The 20,781-nt window shown below is 37.6% G+C and overlaps 1 protein-coding gene across 2 annotated transcripts; it reads right to left on the reverse strand.

The window, feature by feature from the left end:
- Nucleotides 1-10,064: 10,064 nt before the first annotated feature.
- Nucleotides 10,065-20,419, reverse strand: LOC109011464 (disease resistance protein RUN1-like). Of its 2 annotated transcripts, XM_018992687.2 has the most exons (8): nucleotides 19,825-20,419; nucleotides 18,085-19,192; nucleotides 17,325-17,606; nucleotides 15,980-17,233; nucleotides 15,781-15,872; nucleotides 14,932-15,672; nucleotides 13,862-14,447; nucleotides 10,065-10,305 (listed from the first exon to the last, which is right to left on the reverse strand). In XM_018992687.2, exons 1-6 carry the CDS (start codon nucleotides 20,361-20,363, stop codon nucleotides 15,366-15,368), a joined length of 3,582 nt encoding a protein of 1,193 aa, XP_018848232.2. In that variant the 5' UTR covers nucleotides 20,364-20,419; the 3' UTR covers nucleotides 10,065-10,305; nucleotides 13,862-14,447; nucleotides 14,932-15,365. The 2 variants fall into 2 exon arrangements, with proteins under 2 accessions (XP_018848232.2, XP_018848229.2); XM_018992684.2 differs by having other exon boundaries at nucleotides 14,932-15,872.
- Between the last annotated feature and the right edge of the window lie 362 nt (nucleotides 20,420-20,781).

Raw genomic sequence — 20,781 nt, forward strand, 5'->3', positions numbered from 1 at the left:
TTGGCGGTAATTGAGTTCACTGATTATGCTATTATTTGATGGGATCAATTAGTGACCAATAGGAGGAAGAATTATGAGATGCCTATAGAGACATGGGGAGAGTTGAAAGCTCTTATGAGGCGGAGATTTGTACATAACCATTACTATAGAGACATTTACCAGAAATTACAAAATCTTACACAGGGGTCTAGGAGTGTGGAGGATTACCATAAGGAGATGGAGGTGGCGATGATTCCGACTAATGTAGAGGAGGACCGGGAGGCCACCATGGCTAGATTTTTGAGTGGTTTGAATAGAGACATAGCCAATGTAATTGAATTGCAGCATTATGTGGAGATAGATGACATTGTGCACATGGTTATGAAGGTGGAGAGGCAGTTAAAGAGAAAGGGACAACAAAATACACTTCAGTTTCTAGCACTACTTGAAAATCAAAATGGGATAGGAATGATCCAACTGAAGAAAACAGAAAGACCGAACCACCTAAGGGAAAAGATGAGGGAACTAGCAATAAACCCAAGGTAGAATCCCAACCTTCATGGAATAGAGATATTAAATGTTTTAAGTGTTTGGGTTCAAGGCACATCACTTCTCGATGTCCAAATATGAGGGTGATGATTATGCGTGACAATATGGAGGTGATGACTGAGAGTGAGGATGATAGTGATGAGGTGCCCGAGTTGGTTGATGCTAGTGATGATGATGGAGTGGTATACCCCGTGACAGGTGAGTCTCTTGTTGCTAGGCATGCTCTCAATGCACACATTAAGGTGGATGATGCAGAGCAACAGAGAGAGAACATATTTCATACTAGATGTCATGTCAATAATAGGGTATGTGGTATGATCATTGATGGGGGAGTTGTACTAATGTGCCTAGCACTACTTTGGCTAAGAAACTGAATTTACCAACCTTAAAACACTTTAGACTATACAAATTGCAGTGGTTAAATGATGGTGGAGAGGTTAGTGTGGACAGAAATGTTAGTTACTTTTTCTATTGGGAAGTATCAGGATGAGGTGCTTTGTGATGTTGCGCCTATGCATGCTGGCCATATTTTGTTAGGGAGGCCATGGCAGTATAATAGGAGGGTGACACATGATGGGTTCAAGAACATATACAGCTTTGAAAAGGAGAGCAAAACAATCAAGCTTGCTCCTTTAACTCCAAGCCAGGTCTAGGAGGACCAACTGAAACTGAAAAATGAGATTGCTCAAAAAAAAAAGAGTGAAAATGAGAGTGATCAAAAGAGAAAGAGTGATCAAAAAAAAAAAAGAGTGGAAAAAGTGATTGAGCAAGAAAGAAAGAGTGAGAGTGAAAATGAGCATAAAAGAAAGAGTGAAAAAGAAAAAAGAGTGGAGCCACGAGAAAAAAAGAAAGAGAGTTTGTAGAGAGAAAATGAAAGGCAAAAGTGAGTTTCTATACAAGACAAAGTGTGGTTAAGAGGGATTTCTTTGCAGATCTCCCTATGATTTTTCTTGTCTATAAAATGTCTTATCTTACTCCTGATGAAACTAACTAGTCTCTTCCTAGTTTGGCTGTTTTTTTGTTGCAGGAGTTTGAGGATGTATTCCCGAAAGAGATGCCAAATGAGTTGCCACCCATTCAAGGCATTGAGCACCAGACTGATTTTGTGCCTAGGGCTGCATTTCCAAACTGACCAGCCTATAGGAGTAATCTAGAGGAGACAAAGGAGCTTCAGAGGCAAGTTGAGGATTTGATGAGCAAGGGGTAAGTGAGGGAGAGCATGAGCCATTGTGTAGTACCAGTGCTACTAGTGCCAAAGAAGGATGAGACGTGGAGGTTGTGCATTGATTGTAGGGCGGTCAACAATATCATGGTAAAGTATCGTCATCCCAATCCTAGATTGGATGATATGCTTGATGAATTGCATGGCTCATGTATTTTCAGTAAAATTGATCTGAAAAGTGGGTACCATCAAATTAGAATGAAAGATGGTGATGAATGAAAAACTGTTTTTAAGACTAAGTATGGGCTTTATGAATGGTTGGTTATGACATTTGGACTTACAAATGCGCCCAGTACTTTCATGAGATTAATGAACCATGTCTTACGTGCGTTCATAGGCAAGTTTGTAGTTGTGTACTTTGATGATATCCTAGTGTACAACAAGGACTTAAATGAGCATTTGAGATATGTGTTTGATGTGTTGAGATGTGAAAAGTTGTATGCTAATTTCAAGAAATGTACCTTTTGCATGGAAAAAGTTATTTTTCTTAGTTATGTTGTTAGTACAAAAGGTATTGAGGTGGATGAAGAGAAAGTCAATGCCATCAAGGAGTGGCAAAGGCCAAAAAGCATCACTGGGGTAAGAAGCTTTCATGGCTTAGCTACCTTTTATCGGCATTTTGTTACAGACTTTAGCACCATTGCTACACCACACTGAGGTAATTAAAAATAATGTTGGGTTTCATTGGGGGGCTAATCAAGAAAATGCTTTTGCCACTATTAAACAAAGGTTGTGCTCTGCACCTGTGTTAGCATTACTTGATTTTAACAAAGCTTTTGAGATTGAATGTGATGCCTCAGGAATAGGGATTGGAGCCGTTTTGATGCAAGAAATTTGGCTCATAGCCTTCTTCAGTAAAAAGCTAAGTGGGGCATCCCTGAAGTACCTTACTTATGACAAAGAGCATTATGCTCTTGTTCATGCATTAGAGACTTGGCAGCACTACGTATGGCCAAGGGAATTTGTGATCCACACCTATCATGAATCATTGAAGCATCTCAATGGTCAAGGTAAGTTGAATAAAAGGCATGCTAGATGGATGGAATACATTGAAACCTTTCCTTATGTCATCCATTACAAGGAAGGTAAGGAGAACATTGTTGCTAATGCTCTATCCCATAGGTATGTACTTCTTGCTTCTATGAGTGCTAAAATGTTTGGGTTTGAATATGTGAAAGGCATGTATGCCGATGACGCTAACTTTTCTGATGTGTATATGACATGTGATAAAGCAGCATTTTGTAAGTTTTACAAGCATGATGATTATTTGTTTAAAGAAAACAAACTTTGTGTGCCAAGTTGTTCTATGCGTGAGTTATTGGTGCGTGAGGCACATGGTGGGGGATTAATGGGACACTTTGGTGTCAAGAAAACTTTAGACATTTTGCATGAACATTTCTTTTGGTTTAAGATGAAGAGAGATGTTAATCGTATTTGTGGAAGGTGCATTACATGTAGAAAGGCTAAATCTAAGGTTTTTCCACATGGGTTGTATACACCCTTACCCGTTCCTAGTGAGCCATGGGTAGACATATCTATGGACTTTGTTTTGGGGTTGCCTAGGACAAAAAGGGGTAGAGATTCTATTTTTGTGGTTGTGGATAGATTTAGTAAGATGACACATTTCATTCCATGCCATAGCTGACTTGTTTTTCTGGGTGATAGTGCGACTCCATGGTGTACCCAGGAGTATGGTTTCTAATAGGGATGTTAAATTCTTTAGCTACTTTTGGAAGATGCTGTGGGGGGAAATTGGGTACTAAGTTCTTATTTTCCAGTACTTGCCATCCGCAGACTGATGGTCAGATTGAAGTAGTTAATAGGATTTTAACTCAGCTTTTACGCACTATTGTTCATAAGAATTTAAAAACTTGGGAGGATTGTTTGTCATTTATAGAGTTTGCATATAATAGGATCATATATATTACTACTTCATATTCTCCTTTTGAAATTGTTAATGGTTTTAATCCATTTACTCCTTCAGATTTGATGTCCTTACCTGTTGATGGCAGGAGTAGCTTGGATAGACAAAAGAAAGCAGAGTTGGTGAAGTCACTTCATTAGAGGGTCCGGCTTCAAATTGCCCAAAAGAATGAAAGGGTTGCTTTCCAAGCCAATAAAGGGCGAAGGCGTGTCATCTTTGGGTTTGGGTTCACATGCGCAAAGAAATATTCTAAGCCCATAGAAAGACTAAGTTGCATCCTCAAGGAGATGGACCTTTCCAAATTCTTGAGAAAATTAATGACAATGCATATAAAGTGGATCTTCCAAGTGAGTATAATGTTTTTGCTACTTTCAATATTTCTAATCTTTCTCCTTTTGATGTAGGTGAAGATTCGAGGTCGAATCATTTTGAGGAGAGGGGGAATGATGAGAACCAAGGTGGGCCTACTCTTAAAGATCTTTTGCAAGTTCCAGATGGGCCAATTACAAGATCAAGGGCCAAGAAAATCAAAGAAGCAATGCAAGGATTGGTGCAATCCACTTGGGATGAAGCTAGCAATGGCCCAACACTCAAGATGGGCTTGAAAGAAGGAGAACCAGTTTTGATCCACCTGATTCAAGCTGTGGAAGATATGACTTAGATATAGGGTATATTGTTATTGGAGGCTTCCAATTTGGTTAAATGATTTATTTTATTAGATTAGAATAAGTGGGCTTGAAGATGCTTAGCCCACATGTCTTATTTCTTATGAACTAGGATTTTCAGGAAAGCCTTGTATTTTGGCCAATGGCTTATTTGAAAAGTTACTTTTTAGGAACTAGGGTTCTAAGAGGTTATTGTAGTGTTACTGTAGCTGCAACATTGTTCATTCAGGGGCAATTTGGATAAAAGGGGCTTTATTTTGACTAGGGTTTTAGTTAGGTTTGGTTTAAATACTCTTTGTAGCCTCATTTGAAGTTTTAGACAATATTGAATTTTATTTGTGAGTTGAGTTTACTCCTCTTGTTCTTGATTGAACTTTTAAACTTATCAAAGGTAAATCACAACCTTTGTGGCGTTCCTCCTTGTAATCTGAATTTTTCAGACGAGTTCTTCAGCGGGTCTAAATTTTAATATAATCTAGGTTCTTGAAACGAGTTCTCATCGGGTCTAGATTCTCCATCCATTGACTTGATTTTGACTTTCTTGGAGAGTTTTTAAATTGATTGTGGGTTCAAGGGATTTCATTCCCGCGGGTTCATATCATAAATGAGTTAATGACTCAGTAAAAAACTCAACATAGTAAAAAACTTATCATAACATAAACATACTTAACATAAGAATTTTCATAAAATATTTTATGTTGAGAACTTAAATATGATTGTTCATACGTATGCTATGACATACATGAATTATCTTGGCTTATCTGACTTATCATACTGACATACACATTTAACCATGTGTGCAAGGTTGTGTACCGGCTCCATATCCAGCCACCGCAAGGGGAACCGTTGATAGTCTTCTAGCATTCTATGGTGGATCACGCTTAGCTTCCTAGCTTGCACATCTACCCATAAATTGCATGGGCACCATACATCTGAATGGCCATCTGATTAAATGTTCTAAGCTTATCTTACACTTGATCTTATGAAAGGTTACGTGTCTTATGCAACGTAAAATGGATAATATGTACATAACTATAATATATATAATGAAACAGGATGAATGACGTACTTGCAAATCTCATGACATGCGTGATACGTAAACACTGGTTTCTAAAGAACTGTCTTTAATAATAATATATATAACTGGCTAACGTATTCTAATCATAATTTATGATCAAGCTACTTACCCTGCAATGTTAATCCAATATTTTTGTTATGAAATCGATCACCTGAACTAGAAGGAGAGAGAAAACATGAGGGTTGTTGTGAGAAGAATGAGGCAGTCGACTATTGGCATGGTGAATGTGGGGCATGCATGGTGCTAGATTGGGTAGCTTGGGTTCGACCACTGCCCTTACAAAGGTTTATATTTTTTCTAAATAACACATATAATGAAGATATTTATAAAGAGATTTGGAAGATGGTGCCGACGAGTTCGAGTTCGAGTGGAACTCGGTTGCAATTATTCAAGAATAGAGTTTAAATTTAAAAACATAATCTAATAGTTCATTCAATATAAGATTGGCAGTAAGGGATTTCAATCAGTGATAATTTTAAATTGAAATAAATTTCTAATGGCCGATCTTTAAATTCTGAAAGGAGTCTAACTTGTTCAATAAATAATAAAGTAGATTTAACCTAGTTATTGAGCCTACTTAAAACTCCTAATCAACTTCAATAATTTATCGCTCGCATGCTTATCCAATATGACCCATTAAATATAATTTCGGCCCAAGAAAAAGTATCAATATTTTGACCTTAGAATTATTGGGCCAGGTCGTTACACCCTGTCACCATTATCGAGGTGTTGCTACTGCTGTTAGAAATTTGCAATCATTGTAAGGACTACTACATCTGCTTCATCCTTTTTGGCATTCCTCAGTTGCCTATCTTCTACGGTTGATCCTTGCCACCGTTCAGGTGCTGCTCACTGCCGTCAGACATCATCTGCAAATGTTGTAAGGACTACTAAAAAATTTTAGAATCATTATGCCACATCATCATCCTGCCACATCAGCAAAGTATGACTTCTCTGTTATTTAGTTGACATCCTCATGTTGGTTTCTCAACCACCTTGAGTTTCAAGGGGCTGTTAGTGTATATGTGAGTGTGTGAATTGTGTGTATGAATAGGATTCCCACATTGCTTGAGTGAGGCTCTTGTATTGCTTTGGCCTCTTATATAAAGGCGACATTAGACTACATTGAAAGATGCACAATGATGTATAGAATTCGAAATGCTTCATGCACTCATAAGTAATATTTAAACAGTACTCATAAATCTCTATGATCTAGAAATATCATATATAGTAAATGTTTTCTATTGTTTTTATTGATTCTGGTGCACCCGTCTTATTCAACTCATATATATATATATATATATATATAATTTAACAAGAACTATATATTTGAAATTAATTAATCTTTCTTGGTGCCAAGAGATGTTATATTGTTTGAGTATTTATAAGCTTTAAATAATACTACCAAAAAAAAAAAAAGACAAAAATAGTCTCTGGTTTATTTTAAGTTAAGTTTTACTTATTTAAGATGAAGCCCATGGATAATCCCAACACAGGAATAACTAATACTAATTATGTCATGCTACCGGTTTCTTTTCTTTCAGCATGTTTATGAGCCATATTGATTTTTATCTTTTAGCATTTTTATTTTTATCGAACCCGGAAGCTCTCTCTCGAACCCATCTCTCTCAAAACTCCTGTTTACAGTTCTGACTCGAAGGGGTGGGAGCTTCGGCTCCTTCCCCCTCCCTCCCTCTCTCCCCACCCCCCATACCCTCTATGTAGTGCTCCATTTTGTGTTTGTTGTGTTTTGCAGGCTAAATAAGGGAGAATCGCAGATCTAGATTCTCCAGCAACCATAGATCAGCACGCGCCTCTTCATGGCGTTGCCCAGCCGCCGATCTTCAAGACTATTGAAGGCATCGCCAAACGGAGCGGTGAGTTGCTCACACGAGCGGCCAATAGTTATCAAAGACGTTCGATGAGTGGCTTTCTCGCACCACCGGGAGGCCTTTTGCTATCGTCACGTGCGGCACCACTGGGTTCTGTGAGTCTGGATTCTCCAAGATCGATCGACGGTTTTCTCCCAGGGTGGCGCATGTACTGCACGTGCCACCGCAGCCGCTTGGAGCATTGTCCTTTTCCGTTGTTATAGTGGTTTTTCCATTGTATTTTATTTCGTGTCCTGTTCTTCTTTTATTGAAAAATAAAAATTCAAAAAATTTTGTCCCTTCGGACCTTGGTCCGAACGGTGTGATCTTCCCTCTTCGTTTAGGCGGTGTATGGGGTTTGGTGCACCCTACTCTGCGTAGTCGGGGTATGGGTTTTGTCACCTAGTTACTATTACTCTGTCGGGGACAGAGATGTGCACGACGAATCCCTTAGACTTATGTCTTTAGAGATCTGTCATCTGGACTAGACCATGTCAGCCACGGAAGTGTGCTGGGAAGCTATTAACATTTGTAACTGACTTTTTTAAGTCAAATTTGTATGTTCTCTATTATGAATGAAATGTGATCCTTATTATAAAAAAAATTAAGATATAGGGTGACAAATTTTAACTTTGTTGTCTAGCTGAGCATTGATAGAAAATAATGAATTGAACTTTATTTAGGGCTTGTTTGGAAAAAGTTTACATTCCAAAATTTTCATTTCATCTCATCTCATCTCATCCAATCTTTTTTCCAAATATCACTCAAACACAAATACTTTCAAACTAATCATTACAACTTTTCCAAACTTTCAAATAAAAAATAAAAATAATTCAACTTTTTCAAATCCTCAACAAAAAATAATATTAAAAAATTATATTCTAACAATATTTTAACTTTATACTATTTTGTATTCAACTTTTTCTCTCTCATTTCCCCAAATCTTTTAAAACATTAACTCAAACTATCTCACTACTATTCGCAAATTATCTTACTACTATTCATAAAATTCTCATATCATCTCACTCTCCAAACTTGTCGTTACTGTTATAGCCTTGTTTGGGATCAACCAGTGCATTAGTTTCAAGTGTTGAAGATGCATAAGTTTATCATCCCTCCTTTTGCTTCTAAGTCAGCATTCAACATTGGAGATCGTGTGTTAGATTCATTTTGAAGCTCCTTGGCCCCAAAAAGAGTTGAAGCTCTTATTTGCACACAAAATTGGTTGAAAACTCTCTCCATTATTTATGACTTCCAAGACTTAATGGAAGATGCCGAAAGCTATAAGCTGAAAAAATGGTAAGACTCGTTTTGAGATATCGTGTACTTTCATGTGGTTTTTTAATAATTATACTTTTAACATAGTTTTTTTTCTTTCACGTAGAGATAACTTTGAATAACTCTTCTCTCTCTCTCTCTCTCTCTCTCTCTCTCTCTGCACCATCTCCTGTGACTCCCTTCCCCACTCGTGAATACTGCGCACTAACCACACACCCACCATGCACCGAGTTGTGTGAGTTGAGAATTGTGAACTTTGGATGGTGTAGTTGTGATGTGGCCGTGTGCCGCATGAAGTGATAAGATAATTGTGTAGTTTGTGATATGACTGTGACCGCGTGAAGTGATAGGATAATTGTGAGGCTTGTGATGTGGCCAGATGTTGTGTGAAGTATCAGGATGAGCTATGTAGTTTTGTGACATGCCCTATGAAGTGTTCGCTGTATTGTTTAAGTGTTGTGGTATCTTGTACATTAACTATTGTAGTTTTTGGAGTGCATCATAATTGATATTTGTTGTTGATCATATTGCCATTGAATTGAAAATTGATGGTGGATTTATGTGTGTTGATCATATTGCCATTCAATTTATGTGTGTAAATTCAAAATTGTAAAATTGATGGATCTTGTATTTAATGGCTTTTTGGGTGTGATTATCACGACCAAGCTTAGATGGGACATTATCTTGGTAAAGCTCCACTGGCCACTTGAAAGCCTATAAAACTGAGCGACATCTCCTGGATTGTCATTGGGCGACAATGAGCTCAGGCGAGACGGTAACCTTCTTGAGTTGATGTCGTTGACTCTTTGATGGTGGAGGCTAAAGGATGCTTGGCCACGAATGTGTTGTGCGCAGAACTGGACAATACTTGTTAGGGAGTCACAAGCACAATCGTTATCTCTTGTGTGACAGAGAGAGCCAGGCTGTGTAGATGGTTCATATAGGGGAGAACATGGTGTGCACACCAATAAAATTAATGTTTCATTTTTATGTGGGGTTTGTGCGTATCATGATCCCAAGTCGAAATGAAACATTATCTCGGTGGAGCTCCTAGGTTAGAAATATTTGTTTGCATCATAACCATTTTTTTTAAAATAATAATAAATGAACAATTTCTCAAACTTCTTTAATGGTGTCAATGCCTATGTAAGATGACCATAATTTATCAACAAAATACATATAGATAGTAATACTAAGATCAACGGCTACACGAGGGAGAACAAACATCAAGAGGGAGAACAAACATCGGCATTTTATAATGCCATGCAATTAAGGAACATAAAGTTACCTTCCAATTTCAATTACAAATTTCCAAGAATGGTTCAAGAGCAAAAATATATTGTGCTGCCCTCGACCCCCACTTATGTTTCGTTGGAAGTCGTGACTCCGGGATGTTAGCTACTCAAGACATCCACCCCTAGCGCATTGTGACAACAAAGTGTGTGCATGCATGCAATACAAGAGTGTGCAGTTAATTTGCAATGAAAAAATAAATAGGGCAGTCATTAATTCTAATAGTACCAAAAAATTTAAAACGTCACCTTCCAAATAATCGATAAGTCCAAATTCATCAAACATAGACGAGAAAATATTATAGTCATCCAAATTCCATCAAACCAATAAAGAACACTTAAAAACAAAAATGGGAAAATACCCCAATCTTCATTCCTCAGGCGAGGCCAGACCTCCATACTCATATTCATCCTCTGCATCAAAGTCTATGGTTACGCTCCACAGAACTGCAGGTAGGGATACCACAATGAGATTTTGCAAAATCTCAATAAAGAAAATTGAGTCTAATTCTCAAAATACATGCAAGTGGAAAAATTTGAAATTAAGCAAATAGGAAATTTCAGAGAATTATAAATGTTTGCAATTTACTAGATTCAAGTATATACCCATTTATCACACAAGACACTAATTGTGATACTCCATATGGTAAGAATAAAAGTATGTGGCGTATGAGTCCCACATTACTTAGAAATAAAAAGTTCTTGCTCTTTAAAGGTTCTAATGGAGCTCTAATATTGACTAGTCCTTTTGAAGTATAGGTAATGTGGTTTGAGCTTTCCATTGGGACGTTATAAATGGTATCCAAGTCTATCACAACCAGAAATGTAGTACTTGAGTCGTGCCACCTACGTGGATGAAGAGGATGTCGGGAATTTAAGGGAGGAAGATTGTGATATCCCATATGATAAAGATAAGGGTAGGTGGTGTATAGAGCCTCACATTGCTTGAGAATGAGAAATTTTTACTCTTTATAAGATTCCAATGGGGCTCCAGTTGTATCATTGGCTAGTCCTTTTGAAGTATAGGTCATATGATTTGGACATTCCATTGGGGCGTTACACTAAGCAACCAAAAATCATATTTTTAATTTTGAAAACATCCATTTGATTAAGGTATGCACCATAGTATTCTCTATAGATTATTCGCACACTCTGGCTCCCTTCGTCACACCACAAGTAATGAGTGGGTATGTAACTTCATAATAAGTTATGCCCAAGTCTGTGCCCGGCATGTAAACGACCAGGCATCCTCTAGCCTCCTCTAGCAGAGAGGCAACAGAGTTGATTAGAGAGCGTTATCGTCTCGCCCAAGCCCGTTTTCACCCAACAACAACCCATAGGATGTCACTTAGTTCTACATGCTCTCAAGTGATCAGTGGAGCTCCATCGAGGTAATGCCCTATATCGGCTTGGGGTCTTGATCCACATATAATCCATACAATCATTTTATTAATGTATGCACCATAATCTCCCCTATGGACCATCCGCAAACTTTGTCTTCCTTCGTCACACCATAGGTAACGACCATGCACGTGCCTTCATAACAAGTGATGCATTGCTTTGCGCCTAGCATGTACATGATCAAACTTCCTCTAGCCTCTAACAACAGAGTGGCAATGGAGTTAACCCGAGAGCATTATCATCTCGTCCAAACCCCTTGTCGCCAAGCGACTACCCAGGAGATGTCACTCAGTTTTACACACTCTCGAGTGACCATAAGAGCTCTACCAAGATAATACTTCATCTCGGCTTGGGGTCGTGATACACATGCAGCCGCAAAAAACGTTTGACACAAAAACCAACAGTTTTACAAATTTTAGCTTATACACAAACATAATCAGAATTTAATGATGAAATTATCAACGGTATAAATTATAATGCAAGAGTTAATAAGTGAATGTCATAGCAACATCAATATTTATTAAAAGAAATACAAAATATTTTAACAGCACAACCAATCCCGACATTACAACAAACTAAAAGTTTCAGTCCCAACACTTTAGAGGGCCCTCAACCACCACACAAATTCTCAACCAAAATATAGTTTCCATCCCAACGCTTCACATAGGCCCTCAGCCACCACACAAATTCATAACCAAACAGCACGATACACAATTTCAAAATTTTTCGACGACAGTTATTTTAAAAGCTAGTCCAAGGATCACTTATAGTGCGAAGGTGTATTTTCTAGATGATTGGAGCCAGTTCTGCTACTGGTCAAGAGTGTTCTTGTTAACAGGTGACTTGAAGGCCACACAAGTGGGTTGTTTCGGAACAGTGAGTTCGAAGGTGTGGGTAGTTTGTGAAATTGCTTTGCTACTTTGAAAAGCAGCAATTATGATTATTAACCTATGGTATGTTCATGAGGCTGAGACAATAGTCGTGGGGGAAGGGATGGCGAGGTTGGGTGGTAAAAAATCTAAACTCTTAAGGAGAGGGTGCTACGGGCCAGAGAGGGAAGTGAGACATGGTGTGTGACAGGGATGGAAAGATGTGCAGAGGTAGTGGGAGGTGGTGGGGGTTGGGAGATATGAGGAGGTGATGGTGGTGGTTAGTAGAGCTAGGGTCACAATAGTGACTCACAAAGAGGGGAAGAGAGATGGGGAGCATGTTTGAGGCAAGGGTAAGGACGAGGGAAGGGCGAAGGAGCTCTAGTGACATGCTTGAGGCGCAGTGGATGGCAATGCTGGTGCTCATGGCAACCAAAAAACAAAAGGAAGTAAAAGGGAGCGAAGTGAGAGAGAGGATCTAAGAGAGACGAGCTCGAGGCGATGTCGGTGGTGCAACATGGTAGGGATGACGGTTGCGACTAAGATTTTCAAAACCCTAAAGAACCAAGCTTTCCAAGAGAGTAAGAGAGAGGGTAAGTGGGTGGCGGAGTGAGCCAGAGGTGGGGTTCTATGGCAGTGTGTGCGTGTTGCAGTGGTTGACGACGTGGGTGGCAAATTTGCGACGACAGTGGAGCCCTAAGAGAGAACGATAAAGAACAAGAGAGGGAAGATAGAGAGAGATAGAGAAGGAATAATGCTAGAGTCATTGCTGAGGGCTCCATTGGATTCTAGCATGTTTTTTCTTATATAAATTTTTTTAACAATTTTAAATATTTTAAAAAAATAAAAATAAAAACTCAAAATATTATTAAAAAATATTTCTTTAATCAATAAGTAAAATAAAAAATCATACTTTGTAATTAATGAAGTATTTTTTAATAATTTTTTTTTTTTTACTTTCTTATTAAGAAAATAATTTTAATGATGTTTTAAATTTATTTTATTTTTTAAAAATATATAAAAAAAATCTATGTAAAAGATAACTTAAAAAAGACGTGGAAAAACACATAGAAACTACGGCCGGCTCTAGCATTGTCCATAGAGGGGAGAGAGAGAGAGAGAGAGAAGGGAGATCTGAGGGAGGGATATCGGGATCGGGAGGAAAAAAGAGGACTTGATGTTGGCGGTCAAGTATGACGGCACAACGTGTAGGGAAGACTGAGGGGAGAGTGAGAACGAATTTGGGGAAAGAAAGCAAATACAGACACGAACGAGGAGGAAAGACAGAGCTATTGGCACCAGCAATGGAACTAAAGGTGGCGGGAAGGACCTGGCAGGCCTCTAAGAAGCTATGGCATAGCGCGAAAAATAGAGAGAAAAGATAAGGGAGGGAAGAGAGAGAGACAGTGAGGGATGGGCGGCGGGGACAAGGTGTTTGGGATGGAGTCCGAGACTCAGAGAGAGAGAGAGAGAGAGAGAGAGATGCATGCAGGGAGTAATGGGAAGGGGGAGGTGCAGACAGTGAGGAGGGATAAAAGTGAAGGAGAAAAAAGAGGGAAGGAAAGGATTTTATATCTTATAGTCGAAACGGCATCATATTGGGGATAGAGGAGCTGTGCCTCCAAGCCTTGGGCCGAAGGTTTGGGCCTTCCATGATTTTTTTTTTTTTTTCCCCTTTCCTCCTCTTTATTTTACAAGGGCTGGGCCTTTTTACAGGGCCTCACAAATATTACCTTTCAAATGAAACCCTTTCACTCTCAAATCTGCCAATGATCTCATCAATTCTTGCCAACCTGATAGGCTGATGATACGCAATAAATGCTGCAGAAAATCAAGCTCCTCCTTTGTTACCGACAATTGCACAAGCCCAGAAAAAAAAAACAATCTGCAAGAAGATTCCCAAGATTAAACACAAGAAGACTACTTAAAATCAGCAAATGCTTGAAGAAATCATCTCAGAAAATCAAGGAGTTTAGACTTAAGAAAGAAAATTAGAATCTCCTATCAAAAAATAGAAAGAAAATGAGAATCAGAGAGACCATTTGCAAGAACACCGAATGAACTTCAAGCAAACCGAAAGGGGAAATTTGAAACCAAATAATAAAGCATGGGAGTCGTTAAAATCTAGCCTGTGCTGTCGAACATCCCATTGCATATGGAGCACCATACCACTACCCACCACCATACCGAGCAAACGAAGGATGCAAGAAAATGCAGCAGTCTCTTTTCGTCAGAGTGGTTGAAGTTTCAGGACTCAGGTCAGTCAATCTTTATTTCAATTCAAAGGAGAAGAGAAAGAAGTACACTCGGGAGCCATAACTGCAGAGCAACAAAAGAAAGTGATGGGCAACCCAAATTAAGCTTTTAAGTATAGGCCTAGATGTGACTTGAGTCTCTCTTGGAGTGTTACAACCACTACATCATAATATTCAATGGAGGAAATGCATGGAACTTGAATCTTTTACTAACGAGAAGTGTTAGGTTTACACACAAATCTTATTCACATATCTTAATGTAATTCAAGAGGCAGGGAGATGACTGAGAAGGGGACTGGGGAGTAGAAAACCAAAAAGATGGAAACCTAAAGAAGAAGACCAAGAGACGAAAAATAAAAGATGGAAAGTCTCTTAATAGTTTTTTCAAATTTAAAGGTCTGTTTGTACACAGAATTTCAAGTCTCTATCATTTCTGATAGAGAGCATTCATTTCATGTGCACAAACAGTCATGGGTCTGTTTGGTTGGAGTGAGAAAATTGTGCAGATGAAATAACCAATGAACAAAATTCCACATGAAAAGAGATACCTTCTCCGTCAGCATTTGAAGCAAGTCGCAGTGACAGCTTCACATCTGCAGATTCTTCATACATACTTACAGGCTTACAGCCATAAAATTACACAAGAACAATTGTTTGGTAGCAGGGAGAGCAATTTGTTTGGTTCAGGCGGGATTTCATCTTTTCAAGCTCATAGTCATGCATCTCCCTGTCTCCAGTCTAGTTGCTAAGAAGGCAGCGAAACAGCAAAGAAAACTGAAGATTGCACCTTTTAATTACAACCCAATTTTAAGCTCTAAATCCAAATCTTCCTATGGATTCTCATCTGTCATTCTCTAATTCCGTTATGCTGATGCCCATGGTTGAGAAATGCCTCTTTTGTTGAGGGTACCAATTGGATTCCTGGTGGGAACCATATTCATAACGCCTCTTACCATCCATTAAAATCTACTGAACTTTCAATTTATTCATTGGATGCTTCAAAATGGGCACCATCATCTTCGTGGAGCAAACCTGCATGATCTCTTGCGTTCTCTTCGTGCTTCTTTACCAAATGGACCCCAACACTTCTAAAGACCACGAGCTCTGAATCACATTCAAATCTAAACCTTGAAGCTTTACGGTAAGTCAGCGGACAGAATGCCATCCATAAATGGTCTGAGTCCGTCCAATCAAATATTATATATTGAATAAATAACATATTCCAATGCCATCCATCATGGATTCTAACACAAACTGCAGTCTTCTCCATTTCTAGGTTGATCCCAAATCTAAATCCAATAACAACACAGAAAACAATTTCATCTATGTCATCCGAATAATGCGTCCTATTAATATCTATTTCACATGAATTACTATCATGGGCCTCCTTGCTATACCTGAACCAGCTTGGAATCCTCTTTCCTGGAAATATAATGCCCATACTTCTTGCTTTAAAAGGGTATGCCCAATTTTGTTCTTTAGGATGTCTCTGTTATACCAATATAAAAAATAAAAAAAAAAATTCAGAAATACAAGTTATAAACAAAGGTAACACGCACAACCACGTTGAAAAGTAAGAGAGGAAAAGAGACGTACCTCTTCCCATGAAGTAATCCTCATATTCACAAGCAGTTTATGGCATCCGTACAAGTCAATCTTTAGGAAATTAAAATCCCTTCCATTGTTTTTAAAAAGAATTTCAGATAGTTGTGCAAAACTTTCCAATGACGTGCATCCACGAGCTTCAACCTTTTCTATACTCAATGGAAGCTGGAGAATTTTTTCAAGTTGCTTGCAATTATTCAAACAAAGGTGTCGCAACACAGCAAATCTGTCGCTTTGAGGAAAGATAACAATATCACTCCCAGTTAGATCTAACTCAACCAAATTGGGAAAGTAATTAGCATCCGTGAAGAAATTTGATTCTGATAAGCAACAGAATTGAAGACTTAAAACTAGCAATGCTCCATTCGTGCTTGAGGAGGAACCATCATTGAAAAGGCTTGAATTTGTCGGAGTCAATTCTGCACTTGATGCAATTTCATATTCGCCTGTAGAAACAACAGATGGCGGGGATTGTTTACCATCCTCCTCGATCTTTCCAATGTTTATTGGTTGTGAACCACCGTCGAGTTGGAAAAAACGTAGATTTTGCAACCGATCTATGGTAGATGGGAGATGCACAAGGTTTTTGCAGCCTCTTGCATATAAATATCGAAGCTGAGTAAGGTTTCCAAACGAGGAAGGTAGTTCTTCAATACTCGAGCCATTTAGATACAAGGCTTCAAGTTTAGCGAGGTTCCCAAATGATGAAGGTAGCTCTTTTATAACAGTGCCGTTTAGATATAACTTCTCAAGTTCACTGAGGTTCCCAATTGATGAAGGTAACTCTTTTATACAAGTGTCGTTTAGAGATAGGACTTCCAGCTTAGTAAGGTTCCCAATTGATGAAGGTAGCTCTTTTATACCAGTGTCGTCTAGATCTAATTGTTTAAGTTCAGTGAGGTTCTCAATTGATACAGGTAGCTCTTTTATACCAGTGCCTTCAAGACATATACCATATAAAAATTCCATTTCACACTCAATCTCGGGAAAGTCCTCAAGACTTGAGCAATCATAAACTTCAAGCAAATATAGAGATCTCAACTTGAATCTTTTCGGAAAAATCCTAAGCTTGCAGCATCCATTAACGAGAAGAACCGAAAGCTTATCAAGGAATCCAATAGAATGATGAACCTCAACTAAATTCTCACAGCATTGGAGATTCAACTGCTTTAAATTTGGGCTACTTGAAAGATCAGGAATTTTTGTTAAGAATTTACAATGAGATAAATCCATATCTGTCAAGTTCTGTCCAAATTAAATAAAATAAATCTATTAGCTTGAATGAAATACAATTGCATAGTTTTAAAGAAAGAAATATTGAAAATAATAAGGGTACCTTGGGTTTTAGGTCGCCTAACTCCTTGATCAGGCTATAAGGCATTCCAAATATAGTGAGCTTGTTTCCATGAAAATTAGAAGGCAAAAATGATGAAGGATATTTAGACCAATCAAGCACTCTTAATTCATTAGAGAGATGAGTAGGTCCTGCAAAAAATTGTGCATTATGATTTATAAACAATCGAAGCTTCTTCATCTTCATAAATGCCTCAGAATGCAAGCATATCATGTCATGGCCTCCTGGAAAATCTAACAAAATCCCTTCAATTTTGTTTGTTCCCTGGAAAGACAAAGGCATAAGTATCCCAACAAAAGCTCTTCCTTTTTTACCACTTGCTAAAATCATGGAAACACAAAGAAACTAAAACAAATTAAGCTTAAACTATTGACTGAAGCATGTATATAAAAAGGGTCATGATATACTTTTTACAATTCTTTTACAGCAATCAACCAAATCAAACATGCCACTTTAATAAAATAATATTATAATTTAATTTTAGAAAATTATTTTTGATTTAATTTAGAGTTGTAAAAGAATTGTGGTTAATCATTTTCCATATAGAAAACTACCAAAACTTAAAACAACAGAGTTGCATTGAGTTATATTTTGGGACAGAAAAGAAAATATAATCATACATAGACACACATGCACCAACGAATTAAGTACTTCAACACTTTTCTAGGAGGTTTCATTTGTGAATAGAAAAAAAAATGTAAAATCAATGTTTTTTTTTTTTTTTTTCTAAGTTTGATCTTACCATATTTTCTTCTAATACATAGCGAACATCTTCATGAAACCACAATCTGCTACGTTTGCCAACTTTTTTAGGAGATTCTTGTCGAACAATTTCTTTACCCATTTCTTGCAGTAAGTCATGCATCTCCACATTCTGATAAGATCTGCCAATATTTATGAGACACTTTTCTTTAAGCCTTGTGATGCCAATAGTTGATGAAAAACCACAATGGTCTAGTATTTCCAATACATATTTAACATGCTTCCCCTTGAAGAAACATGCAATGTCAAGGAAAATATCCTTTTCATTATCATCCAACCCATCATAGCTTATTTTAAGTATTTCATAAATTTGCTTATTAATATTTCTTTCATACTTTTCCAATGCACTTTTCCATTCTTGTATACTTCTATCATGCAGATATGAACCAAGCACTATAAGAGCAAGTGGAAGGCCCTTAGCATAACCAATTATACATTTTGTGAGTTCCACGTAACTTTCAAGTGGATTGTCTCTTTTGAATGCATGCCAACTAAATAGCTGAATAGCTTGGTTGTCATCCAATCCCGACACTTCATACATTGAATCAACCTTATGATAAGTTAATAGATGTTGATCTCTTGTTGTTATTATTATTCTACTTCCTGGACCGAACCAATTATGATCTCCAGCTAATTCTTTTAGGTGGAGCAACTCATTCACATCATCAAGAATTAGAAGTATCCTTTTGGAGCAAAGACTATGCTTTATAACATTAATACCTCCAACACTGCCAACATTAAAACTTCTAGAGTCTCCAAAGAGCTCAGAATGAAGTTTATCTTGCAGTTTGACCAAACCATCCTCTCGACTTGAAATCTCTCTAACATTTTCTAGAAAACATCTAGCTTCAAATTGATATGCAATCGAGTTATAGACTGCTTTGGCGATAGTTGTTTTACCAATTCCACCAATTCCATAAATCCCTATCATGAGAGTAATATCATTCCTTCCAATTCCTAAAAGAGTTTTCAACTCTTTTACACTAGACTCTAATCCAACTGGATACTCAGCAATGTTTAGGAAGGTAAATGTAACTATTTTTGAGTCCACCCATTGAATAATTTTATGAATAAATTCAGATTCATTCCTGCAAATACAAGGAAAAAGAACATTCAATGAGTCACATTTTTCACATAAAAAGATATAGAGTTTCACTAGTTACAAGTCGGTCATGTGTCAAGCATCCATTATTGCATTTGCATGGATGCACAGACCATAACCAATCTAGCACAAGAAATGTAGAGATATATAATCTACACAAAGCATGACATGAATCAAACCAATGCAGAGAAACATAATAACAATATTACCAAGTTGATCAAAGATAAGGACAACAAACAAGGAAGGCATGTCGATTGAAGATTGGGGTTTGTGTACATGCTTGTTTGTTTGTAGGGTGTTTACATTAAAAACATGATATAGTTGTTTGATTTTTTTTCAGATCATTTATTGCTTCAAGTGTGATGAAGGTTCTGTTAGCTAATTGGTGCCCTTCTCCTATATGTGGATGCCTAGAAAATAATGGATTTGGAACTTCCTACTTGCGAAACAAAAATCTTAAGTTGTAATATCTGATTTGTTACGAGCCTAACATGAAAAAAATTAACATGTCATTCAAAGATCACATGCTTCAAAGAAAACATAATATTTTTTTAGATTAGAATCTCGTTTCGAGAAAAACTCTACTCTCTATGAGCAAAAGAGTTAATAATTACTTACCCGTTTTCCAAGTGTTCTCCTGCCAAATTGGCAACCTCTTGTAGGGTTGTCTTCCACCTCTGCACCTTCGTGTTCTCTTTGAACCTCTCTTGATGTCTAGTCAATGCTTCTCCAAATCTTCCTTTTTGATTTCGTATTTCTGATGGATCTACATGATAAAATACTGGTAAAACAATTTGTTTTTTTGTTTCCTTACATTCAAGGATCTTTGTTAACTCCTCCAAGCACCATGTGGATGATGCATAGTTTGGAGATAATACAATAATGGAAATCATTGACTCCTCAATGACTTTGAGAAGTTTAGGTGAAATGGACTCTCCTCTTTCGAGGTCTTTCTCATCTATGTAGGTATTGATTCCTCTTCGACATAGAGCATCATATAGATGGGCAGTAAAAGTATTGCGAGTATCTATTCCTCTAAAACTCAAGAATACATGGTGAGACCATCTAGAAGTGGAAGAAGAAGAAGAAGAAGAAGATGATGCGGAAGAGGGTAAACTGAACACCATTGAAGAACAAGTGTATACAATTCTGATCATACAGATAAGACGTACACTAGCGGAAAAGAAAAAAACAAATACAAAAAGAAAGAAAAAACGAGACCAGCAACTTCTTGACGGACAACCAGTGTTTGATTAATCTAAAATTGAAGATAAGTCAAAACAAGGACAAGTAGGCATGCATTGACCAGTTGGTATTCATGTGTCGTTGTCCGATTAATAAATAAACGAGTGGCAACTTGTTGGCAACTTCCGGTTGGATTCGTTGAAATCTCATGCCACTGAACGCTTTGATTACGAAAATGCGTTGCTGTATTAAATAATATTAATAACGAAATTAACCATTAAAGAAAAAACGTGTAAATATGTTAAAAGTGGTCTCAAGTCATTTTACAGTCTATATTTCTGCATTCAGTACATGAAAACGCTTCTCGATGAAATGGGACTTCTCTAGTTT

The sequence above is a fragment of the Juglans regia genome, chromosome 9, assembly GCF_001411555.2.
Source record: "Juglans regia cultivar Chandler chromosome 9, Walnut 2.0, whole genome shotgun sequence".
NCBI lineage: Eukaryota > Viridiplantae > Streptophyta > Magnoliopsida > Fagales > Juglandaceae > Juglans > Juglans regia.